Here is a 12,078-nt window from a genome sequence, read left to right on the forward strand (position 1 = left end):
TTCCAAGGTACATACACTTCTAGAATAAGTTAAAGGTATTTAAGGACAAGGATTGCTGAGAAATCTTGATTTCACGATGCAAGTCTCACACTAGGAAAAATCAAGATCATTTTTTTTCCATCTTGTGATCGTTAAAGCACATATGAAACATGTGTTATGGTGTTCAATTCTTTCTTGGAAAGCGGAGCGTGTCTCTTATCTTAACACCATACAAAAGCATAGGTTTAGATGTACCAAAACATCTAACATTAATTCACTATATATAGTGAGTACTTCCAGATATATAGACAGAATGCTTTAAGTTGTCTCAAACTTACCTTTTAGCTTACACTTAATACATTTCATATACATGTAGTATATGTTATCATCTTGCGCCATGATAAAATTACTTTTATACCTTCTGCAAGGTGGCTTCTGTTATTGAACATGCTCTCGAATTGTTCAAAAACAGCCTCATCCTTATGTTTGTCACCATAAGACAAAACAAGGGCAAATGCTCGTGTGAGTGCGCTCATTTTCTATTTGACATGCATTGTATCATATAACAGCGAACATTAATAAAAAAAAATATTCGCACTCGTGTATTGAAAAAAAAAATTCATGAAACTTTTATTAATAAATCATGTTTACAAAATACATTAAGAACAAAAGTATGCCTAGATCCTATGCAATCCTTGACAGGTTTGGTCAGGAGAACTGCAACCATGTCATGAGTAGACACATACTTCAGACTAACTTCTTTGCGTGCAATTAAGTCCCTAATAAAATGGTACTTAATCTCTATGTACTTTGTCTTGCTATGGTATATTTGATCCTTAGCGAAAGTAATAATAGATTGACTATCACTGTTAACTACGACCAGAGTATTAGAGGTAATAACATTCAGATGGTTTAGGAACCTATTGAACCAAACTGCCCCTTGAACTTCTGATGAGTACGATTCGTACTCGGCTTCCATGATTGATAAAGCTACACACATCTGTTTCTTTCTACTCCATGAAATGGAACCATTCCCAAGCAAGAATACGTAACTAGATATGGACTTTCTCTTGTCCAAATTTTCCGCCCAATCATCATTTGTGTATCCTCTCATATTAAGATTTTTACCTTGATATCGTAGAGGATAGTTTGTTTTAAGATATCTCAATATCATTTTAACAGCTTCTCAACGTGCTTATCATGAATTGGATTGATATTTGCTTACCATCCTAACAATATAACAAGTATCGAATCTTGTACACAACATAAAGTACATTAAACTACTAACGAGACTAGCATAAGGAACATTTTTCACTTGTTCCTAGCATAAATTTAATATCTATCAATTCACATATAACTTATGCAAAACATCACATGTAATAATACTCTAATTATAAACGGAAAACAAATCAAAAAATCCCACTTTAAAAAAAAAAAACCCGTCTCTAATCAACCAAATGTTTACGTCTAGAATCAGTAATATTAATCTTCCAATGTTGATCAATAAATCCAGAATTTCTAGCCATTTTTCTCTCCCAATCCAACTCTATCTTTCTTTGCTTATTTAACCCACAAAACTTTTTCAAATTCTCATCCATACCATCATAAAATTTCCACCATCTCTTATGAGCAACATCACTTGCATAAACCCTTTGATCTCCGATATTCCAATTACAATCATAATCTCTGTAACAATTCCACGGCTTTAACCCCAAATAATGAATCGAATAAACCTTCGCCGGCTCAGCTCCGAACAGCTCATTTTTCACACTCGCTTCAAGGCTAGTATTCGCCCAAAAATTCTTCAAAAAGTTCACTCTTCTCGGCAACCTATGCCACCAGACAAAAACCTCGTTAAGAAAACCTTGGTCGCCGCCGTTGTAAGAGATAATGTCCTTTCTCCGATCCATTAATATCTTGAAAGTGCAATTCGATGGTTCTATTACCATAATTCCAGAATTGAAGATCCATATGTCGTTTCCGGTGGCTGACATTTGGGGGAAGTTGAAGAGGATGTCGAGATTTTTTAAAACCATGATGTCGGAATCTATGAAGATGATCTTGTCGTAATCAGTGAGTTGCCATAGTCTGAACTTGCTGTAGTTGTATTCGTTGTAAGAGTATTTTTCGGCTCGGGGGTTTCGGATTCTTTTAATGAGTCGGATAATCCATCCGGAAGCGGATAGAGCGTTGCGTTTGGATTCGGAGATGGAGTTGTCTATAAGGAGGATAAGGTCTCGGGTAGTTCCAGTTTGGCGTAGGCTTTGAGCAAGAGTAATGGCTCCACAAACATAGGATTCGGAGGAATGTAAGACAGTTGCATAGGCTTCTCGTTTTGCTGTTTTTGGAGTTGTTATTTGATTTATCTTTGAAAGATCGTAGATTTCATCTATACCTGTCAATACTAAATTGTAAGAATATTGTTGAATTTTATCAATAAAAACGAAAATATGATAGTAATTTTTTTTTTTAACTTTTTTCTTTTTTCTTAATAATATAACTATACGACATGGATATAAGATATAAAATTGTAAATTGTAAATTTTATGCAATAACACAATTTAAAGAGACAACATACTTGATAAGATCCGTTTAACATGATTTTCATTTTAATGTTATTTATAATCACGTAGTATATATAAATCATGTAATGCAATTATTATAATCATATAAAATATACTCATCCTTAAATAAACATACTTATGCGGTCCAATATTAAAATATAGGCTGTTGTAAAATGTAAATATACACCTAATTCATAATAAAAAATACTTTGACAAAAAATGATCCCTCACATATATAAAAGAAAATATATGATTCATTACTTAAATTGATATTTTTTATAGCAGATTTTTTTTTGACAAACAATCACGTTACTGAAATTATTGTTTAATAAATTAATTTTTAGAAAATAAGGGAGGTAAGCAATACGTGACAAGAACAACTCACTAAACAAGTTTTTCAACTACTTACTTGATTTGCAGATTTTTTAAGCAATTTGAGACGAAATCTACTTTTTATATGCACATTGTGTTAGATTTAATTTAATTTAATATACTTTTTAATGGAAAATTTTAGGGTACTCCTTACCAATCAATCCATGACACGTGTATATATATTTCTCTTTCCACCAATCATATCTATATAGTGAGATTAAAAAACGATTTTGATTGGCCGGAAGTATTACTCCCGAAGTACTGTAAAAATTCTCCTTTTTAATTAAGGATATAAGATGGAGTTGGCCTTTCAAATTTATGATTTTTCAATCATTGTTGGTAGATTTCTTCAATTTCTAAATTGAAGTATGCATGACGTTTAATGTACCAACTACAGGATTTTTCAATAAAATACATAAAATTAATCCAAACTACCACCTTATAATAAACTTTATAGTTAAGCAACCCACTTTTCTCAAGTTAGTTGACAAGTCCACATAGCTAAATCGCTTATGGACACGAAATTGATAATTTTATTTCTTATTTATTACCAATTAAGTTGCTAGTGCAAACAAGTAGCGCCTGTAGCTCAGTGGATAGAGCGTCTGTTTCCTAAGCAGAAAGTCGTAGGTTCGACCCCTACCTGGCGCGTTACCTTTTTCTGTCTTATTTAGTTGTTTTTTTGTACATTATTTTCTTTTTAGTTTAACAAAATTTCTAAGCATCAATTTAGGAAATAGTTTCTTACGAAAAATTAGGAAATATTTTTTACTAAAAACTTTAGAGACATCCGTAAATCATAGTGAATTTTGGTATATGTGAGGGAAAGATTTTCATCAAATCAAGGAAATATTTTTTGCTAAAAGTTTTAGCGACACGGGTAAAGTTGCTATGAATTTTGATATTATTGTTGAAGCTAATGATAATAACATACAAAAAAAAAAATTCAAAATATCAATCAAATAACTTTTTTAGAAAAAAAAAACGACGAGTTGAAATTGTATAAGATATCTGGAAAAATAACAAAACAAAATGCATAAGAGAGAAAAGCGATTGGACAAAAACGGCGTGCGACGTTATAAGTATTACTAAAAGTTCATATTTTTACTAACAATGAAAACCACATGTATCATCGTACGATGTCAAAGTGTCGGGATGCATACCTTGTGCCCACAATGGCATAGAGAGTCTGCAAGATCCAACAGGCAAAGAAAGTTTTTGTTCCAACCTAGACATTAATGGCTCATAAAACCACCAATCCCCATCTTGTTTCACTAATTCATCACATCTAAACACTTCAACCATAGGCATACATTTACTCCAAAACACAACTTTACTTTTCCAATTCCAATCTCTCTTCCCTTTCCTAATTGCCAATTTTGCTGCTATTAGGTGAACTTGTAGCCTAAACACCTCTCTATTCCACAATTCTTGGGGGTACTTACAAGGCAATTTAGCCACTATTATGTCCATATCATCATATGCTTTGAATTCTGGCATTGGTATTTCAGGACATGATGTTCCTTCTAATTCTTCCTCTTCATCTATCCATTCTGGAAATAAATCTTCCCATTTGAAATTGTCTGAAACTCTCTGGAACTGGACATTAATGATGTCTCCTTGTGTTTTCCACTCAGTAACATCATTTTCATCCATGTTTACCATTCCAATCTTCATCCCTTTTCCCATTTCTTTTATGAAACTTGGTACCTCTATCTTTGTCATGTTTCTTTTTGGGTTTGGTTTCATGTTGTTGCCTTGTGTTTCTTCTAGTACTGCTTTCATCTTTAGTCCATTTTCCATCTGCAAAATTCAACTTCAAGATTATTAAAATTCATCATTTGAATTTATAGTTCAAGGACATTCTTACAAATAAATTTTGAACAAGAAAATAAACTGTGAATATGTCTTCCACGCGGTGGCGGAGTTAGAACTAAATACTCGTAATTGATGAAAAATTGTTAAGTAATAGAGAATTTTTTGGGACTAAGTATCACTACAAATAGTTTCGTCGCAAATTCTGTTATTAATGCCGAATTTATAACAGATTTCGAATATAGCAAAATTATTAAGACCATCTGTGGTGGTAGTGACTTAGTTGTTACTAAATGGATTAAGTAACAACTAATCACTAGAGAGGTTATTACTTGATTGTTACTGAAATTTTGTTACCTCTATTAGTAATAAACAGTCTTTTATCCCCTAAAACTCAAAATTAAACAGTTTGAAGGCTACGCAGGGTGTAATAGCGTTGGATCTGGTGCTCTGCATGACCTTCAAACTGAATTGCTTTTTGATGTAAAAAATGATGTTTTTCTCCTAAATAATTACAGTTTTCATCCCTTTCGTTAATTAATAATTTGTTTTATCCCATAATATTTTAAAAAACTATAACCCTTCTAGTGGGATGTTACTTAATCTTGTTCTTAGAAATACTAAAGTCACAATGATTGTTACCGACCATTATGGATGCTCTAAGCATTATTTCTCGTGTTTATAAAACATTTTTAATATGCGATTGAGTAATTGGTCCACATAGTAGTGCCATTCAGAACCAAATACTCACGAGGTCAATTAGACGAAAATTTATTAAAAAGACAGATTCTTTTTGGATTAAGAATCAGCGACAAATATATCTGTTGCAGATTCTGTTCTGATATAAAATCCATGCTAAATTTTGAATATAACGAAATTACTACGCTATGTTTAGGGACGGAAATCCATCCTCAATTCAATTTTTTTCCTCTCGTAAGTTGGGAACCAACGGACCTTATGTGACCTTTTCCCAGCTTCCATGAACTACTTTCAATTTAATGTTAATAGAATCAGCCACGGGAGTACCTACAAGGGTCACAGAGGATCCATCGACCCCGATTTGGGAGACAAAACAATTAAAGAAAATATATTTTTAACGGCCGAAAATTCTGTTGCTAAACATAACAAATCCGTCGACAAATATTACATCACGGACGAATTAGCGACGAATTATTTCGTAATCCCAACAATATCTGTATCACTAGCCAAAGTTTGAGTTTCTGTTGAAAGAACATAAAAGAAGAAAATGGTAAAGCTCACCTTACCTTGTGATGGCAGTTGCGCAAAGAACACCGAACAAGAGAAGTCGCATTATCAAATTGATAAATGGAAGAAGACGGTCGGAGAAGAAGAGCTGCATAAATAACCAGAAACAAAGCCAGAAAAACCAAGTTGACTCTAATCACTAAAGCCTTTGAAGAAGAAGAAGTTCTCATCATCTTCATAATTTCTGTGGATTTTAATACCTGAAAAGGGGCTTTTGCTTTGCTTATATATCATTAACAACCTTGTCTGATGTTAAGTTCATTTTCAGTAAATTGTGATGAATTTTTTTGTGTAGTAGTTAAAGGATTAAGAAGTTGAGTAAAACTTAAAGGATTTTAGACCATTTAGAAACCTCCATCTGGCAATTTATAGAGAGACCTCTTTCATTGCCATGACTTTAAGACAAAATGGTCACACCTTATTATTTTACTTGCCTTCTCTTCTCACCCATCCTGTTGGTGCCAATATATTCTAGATTATTTTTTCAATTTTCCTAATATGCCCCCTCTTATAAAATTTAATTATAGTATTATACTACTAATGTGGTTTAATTTCGGTTGCTTACCAATTAATTTTGCTACTACCATTTGACTTGCCAACTTTTAATTTCAAAATTGTATATGTAAGAAAAGGAAACTTATTGAAAGAAAATGAAAGAAATGAGAAAAAGAGGGTTAAGGATGTAAATTGAAAATGTGGAGTACGCTAAGAATCTAAAAAGAAATGGGAAAGCACCAACAACTATTAGGTTGCCGAGTCAATTTCATATTCCTACATGCAATCAAATTCCTCTTTTGTCCCTTTCCTATTTTTTATTTTATAATCATAATGTCTCTCTTTTTTAGAAAAACTCTAAAATCCCCATTCCATCCATGCGTTTCCATCAAAATTAATTCATGGTTGCTTAATCTAATTTGGGTTTTAATGATATTATTTTCTGATCTTAAAATAATAGTTGAATTGCAGTATGGAGAATTTATAAAGAATGGAGCACTCTTTGGTACTTTGCAGGTTTGCATAAAAGTAATCGGAAAATTGAAAAAACCCGATTTCCATCAAAAACCAACGTAGGCTAATCAAAACCGATAAACTAAGTTATGATTTATCATGATCATCGAACTAAAAAACAAACCGATTATGTACAATATTATATATACATATAATTAATACAAATAAATATAAAATTTCAGATATTCAAATATAAATATGCATATTGGTACAAATCATAATGAAAAGATATTATAGTAAAATCTCTATAAATTAATAATGTTTTTTTTAACAATATAAATTAATAAATTAATAATGTTGGAACTATGAAATTTTATTAATTTATAGAAATATTAATTTATCGAGTATAAAATTAGTGATCTGGCCCAAGTTGGGATCAGAAGAAATTATTATTTTAAAGAGATTATTAATTTATTGAGTATTAATTTATGAAGATTTTACTGTATATAAATGAAATTATTATTTTTGGTGTAGTTTTTTTTAATGTTATGATGTTTCCAATCTTGATGGAGAAGCTGATTTAAAAAAAATAAATAAATAATTAACCAAACATTGAGGAAGGTAGGGATTTTATTTATCCCATTAATTTAAGTATTCTGAATTAGGGGTGCACACAAAAATCCGTAAAATCGAAAAACCGAAAAACCAAACCGAAACCAAACCAAAAATAAGGTTAACCGAAACCGATGGACTAGTGTACGGTTTTTAATTTTAAAAATAGTGGTTAATGGTTACGGTTACGGTTTTCATATTCTAAAAACCGCGGTTAACCGAAACCGACCGAATTCAATTAAATATATAAAAATATATTTATTTATATTTATATTTATACATATAATTATACTTTATCCCACTTAAAATAAATATAGGGATCAATATCAAATTTAATAAGAAACACTAATTATTTTTGGTAATTAAGACTCAATGATGTAATATTTCATCCCAAATGTTGTGTACTATCAAATTTGTCATAAAGTAGATAATTAGTGTAATTAATATAAATGGATAGGGCTTAGTTGGTAAAGCACGGATGATAAGAATTCTAGTCCAAAAAAATAGTAATTTAATGCCTTAAAGAATTGTTGTAAGGGAAAAATCTAGTGTCCTATCCATAGTCCACACGTACATAATGCACACATATCTCTCTATGTTGTTAATCTCTTCAACTCGCCATTAACCCGTCGTTCCACTCACAATAAAAATTAAAAGTTTTATGATTATTATTATTTTATTTACTAATGGTTAGAAACCGAAATAAAAGGTTAACCGACCGAAATAATTGGTTAACCGATTAGTGGTTAACCGAATTTAGTGGACTAGTGTATGGTTAGTGTTTTCAAAAAACCGATAAAATGGTTAACCGACCGAATTAACCTTAATGGACTGGTTAACCGACCACGTGCACCCCTATTCTGAATGGTTGAGGTGTCAAAACTAATTATTTTATCATAATTGTTTGGGTAATTAATTTATTAGTCTCTATATTTTGACAAAACACACTGTTTAGTCCCTGTATTTTAAAAAACACACGGTAAAGTCTCTAACATTTTTTCGGTGAACTGTTTAGTCCCTAACGTTTTTCTCGATGAACTGTTTAGTCCCTGCCGTTAGACTCTCATGAAGATTCTGTTAGTCAATTTTGATTTGCGTTCTTCTTTTCCTTTATTTTCCTTTCATTTAAACTCTAATGCATCTGAAATTAACTTTGAATGTTTTTCTTCTTGATTTTCTTCTTAATCGTTCAAATTCGTAAGCATTGAGTCTGTTCTTTTTCTTATTTCTATACAAATAGCTTCTTCTTCTAAATTGAATTTCCTCTTCTGAAGTTTGAAGGTAAATAGTAAAGGGTAATTTAGTCATTTCCGAAGTCATAAACAGCAAAAAATCTAACAAACAGACGGAAGGACTAAACAGTTCACTGAGAAAAAGGTTAGGGACCTTACCATGTTTTTTTTAAAATACATGGACTAAACAATATATTTTATCAAAATATAGGGACTGATAAATTAATTACCCTAATTGTTTTGCGCGACCAATTTAAAATCTTTTGAAAAATCATGTGTTAGAATTTCGATTTAGGAGTCTCAAAATAATTAGCTTATCATAATCATGTTATAATATACAAATATAATAAATATAATAATCATATTATTATTAGTGGTAATTGACATCTCAATTTCAACCATTAAAATAATATTGTACCTCTTTTTTATATATAAAAAAATATCATATATCGAAAAGGTACAATCACAACATGAAAATTAGAAGGAATAAAACCTCGCATCAATATACGTTACAGTAACTACAAGATTCATAAAGGGAAAAAAAGCAATGTTTCAAAAGTCGGATTGGATCGTGGTTCACCCGACTGATTCAAGCTGTCCAGTCTAATTTGTTGAGCATATACAAACCCTAACACTAATCGGATTGGACACCTGACAGGTTCACGGTCGAACTGGTTGAATCAATCTGTCCGATTTTCAAAACACTGGAAAAAAGATTACAAATAGCAATACAACAACAACAACAACAAAGCCTTAGTCCCGAAATGATTCGGGGTCGGCTAACATGAACCATCATATAAAACCGTGAAATCAAGTCGTGTCAGCGACACAAATTCTCTCCCTCCACTCTGTCCTATCCACTACCATATTTTCCTCAATCCCCAATAAACTCATATCACTCTCGATCACTCTCCTCCAAGTTTGCTTAGGTCTTCCCCTACCCCTCACCACTACATCCCTTTGCCACTCTTCAGTCCTCCTAACCGGCGCATCAAGCGCTCTTCGTCTTACATGGCCAAACCACCTCAGTCAGTTTTCCTTCATTTTATTCTCAATATATGTAACCCCTACTTTTGTCCTAATTATTTCATTACTCACCTGATCATTTCTCGTATGACCACACATCCATCTCAACATACGCATCTCCGCCACCGACATCTTATGAATGTGACAGTGTTTCACTGCCCAACACTCCGTACCATATAACAATGCTGGTCTGATTGCTGTGCGGTAGAAATTTTCCCTTCAATCTATTAGGCATGCCGGGGTCACAAAGGAAACCCGTAGCACTCTTCCACTTCGCCCACCCAGATTTAATCCTGTGAGCAACATCTCCATCTACTTCTCCATCCGTTTGGATAATAGATCCTAAATACCGGAAGCAATCCGATGCCAGAACAACTCTCCCATCTAGGGTGATTGTCTCTGCCTCCCTACTCCTATCGCCGCTAAACTTAGACTCCAAATATTCCGTCTTACTTCGGCTCAACTTAAAGCCTCTAGATTCTAAAGTTTGTCTCCATAGTTCCAACTTCCTCTCCACGCATTCTTTCGTCTCATCAACCAACACAATATCATCTGCAAACAACATGCATCATGGTATACCATCTTGAAGTGAACTCGTTAGTTCACCCATAACGATGACAAAAAGAAATGGACTTAGTGCAGAACCTTGATGCACTCCAATCGTAATAGGGAACTCTTCAGTCTTCCCAACACTGGTACGTACACTCGTGCATGCTCCCTCATACTTGTCCTTTATGATGTCAATATATTTCCGCGAAATGCCTTTCCTTATTAAGGCCCACCAAAGTACTTCCCTTGGTACCTTATCATATTTCTTCTCCAAATCAATTAAAACCATATGCAAGTCTTTCTTCTTATTTCGATAGTGCTCCATTAATTGTCTCATTAGATGGATGGCTTCCATAGTTGATCTTCCCGGCATAAAGCCAAACTAGTTTTCCGAGATCTTCACCGTCCTCCTTAGCCTTTGTTCGATCACTTGCTCCCAAAGTTTCATAGTGTGACTCATTAATTTGATTCCTCGATAGTTGGCACAATCCTGGACATCGCCTTTGTTCTTATACAAAGGGATTAGGATACTTTTCCTCCATTCTGATGGCATCTTATTGTTTCTCCAAATTTTGTCGAAGAACGTCGTCAACCATTCAATTCCTCTCTCTCCCAAACATCTCCAAATCTCAATAGGGATGCCATCAGGACCTACTGCTTTCTTCAATCTCATTTTATTTAATGTCATTTTGACTTCACCCTTTTGAATTCTCCGTATGCATTCACGATTTACCATATCGTGGGGGATACTTATATCTCCCACATCTTGTCCGCGATCTCCATTAAATAAGTTATCAAAATAAGATCTCCATCGTTCCTTGATATCCTTATCTCCAACTAGGACTTTTTGGTCCACATCCTTCACACATTTAACTTTTCCGAGATCTCGCGTCTTCTTATCTCTCATCCGAGCAATTCTATATATGTCTTTTTCCCCTTCCTTCGTATCCAATCTTGTATACAGATCCCGATTCACCTTTGCTCTAGCATCTCGTATGACCTTCTTTACTTCCCTTTTAGCCTCTTTGTACTTTTCGTAGTTCTCATCACTCCTACACTTCCCTAATATTTTATAGGATTCTCGCTTACTCTTTACTGCTTGTCGTACTTCTTCTGTCCACCAAGATGTGTTCTTACCCGGTGGCATCCTACCTTTAGATTCCCCTAGAACTTCCTTCGCTACTTCCCTTATACTATGCTCCATCTTAGTCCATATCGAATCTATATCTAAATCCATATTACAAGTCCAAATATCTTTTTTGGCCATCTCATCCACAAATTTTTGTTGATTCTCCCCTTGCAGTTTCCACCACTTAATCCTAGTCTCCACTTGTGGTGTTCGTTTTCTCATACATCTCCTACTTCGAAAATCAAGCACCATTACTCTATGTTGGGTTGTCGTACTCTCACCTTACAATCAATATAACTCTTTCTCCAAGCACTTCTTACTAGGAAGAAGTCAATTTGGCTCGCATTACCGCCACTCCGATAAGTCACTAAGTGGGATGTTCTTTTCATAAACCATGTGTTCATGATACTCAAGTCATCGGCTGCTGCTAATTCCAATATATCATTTCCTGTTTCATTTTTATCTCCAAAACCATACCCTCCATGGACACTCTCAAACCCATCTCGCCTAGAACCCACGTGTCCATTAAGATCACCACCCAATACCATCTTTTCATCCCTAGGAACCTGTTGCACCACTTCCTCTA

General features: G+C 33.5%; 1 protein-coding gene and 1 non-coding gene across 3 annotated transcripts; one reads left to right on the forward strand and one right to left on the reverse strand.

Moving 5' to 3' along the window:
- Window positions 1–1,354: 1,354 nt before the first annotated feature.
- Window positions 1,355–6,417, reverse strand: LOC136234836 (UDP-glucuronate:xylan alpha-glucuronosyltransferase 2). Of its 2 annotated transcripts, none has more exons than XM_066024319.1 (3): window positions 5,996–6,417; window positions 4,079–4,718; window positions 1,355–2,374 (listed from the first exon to the last, which is right to left on the reverse strand). In XM_066024319.1, exons 1-3 carry the CDS (start codon window positions 6,173–6,175, stop codon window positions 1,425–1,427), a joined length of 1,770 nt encoding a protein of 589 aa, XP_065880391.1. In that variant the 5' UTR covers window positions 6,176–6,417; the 3' UTR covers window positions 1,355–1,424. The 2 variants fall into 2 exon arrangements, with proteins under 2 accessions (XP_065880391.1, XP_065880392.1); XM_066024320.1 differs by having other exon boundaries at window positions 5,991–6,129.
- TRNAR-CCU (transfer RNA arginine (anticodon CCU)) lies at window positions 3,494–3,566 on the forward strand. Its single transcript has one exon. It is a non-coding gene; the product is annotated as a tRNA-Arg (tRNA).
- Window positions 6,418–12,078: the final 5,661 nt, after the last annotated feature.

This window comes from Euphorbia lathyris, chromosome 7 (genome assembly GCF_963576675.1).
Source record: "Euphorbia lathyris chromosome 7, ddEupLath1.1, whole genome shotgun sequence".
In the NCBI taxonomy this organism is placed as follows: domain Eukaryota; kingdom Viridiplantae; phylum Streptophyta; class Magnoliopsida; order Malpighiales; family Euphorbiaceae; genus Euphorbia; species Euphorbia lathyris.

Bases quoted from the DNA above. Each gene is read 5' to 3' on its own strand.
- LOC136234836 (XM_066024319.1), bottom strand. From the start codon at position 6,175: ATGAAGATGATGAGAACTTCTTCTTCTTCAAAGGCTTTAGTGATTAGA. The intron at 4,719-5,995 runs GTAAGGTGAGCT...TGAATTTTGCAG, and splicing joins TGCGCAACTGCCATCACAAG to ATGGAAAATGGACTAAAGAT. The intron at 2,375-4,078 runs GTATGCATCCCG...TAGTATTGACAG, and splicing joins TATGCCATTGTGGGCACAAG to GTATAGATGAAATCTACGAT.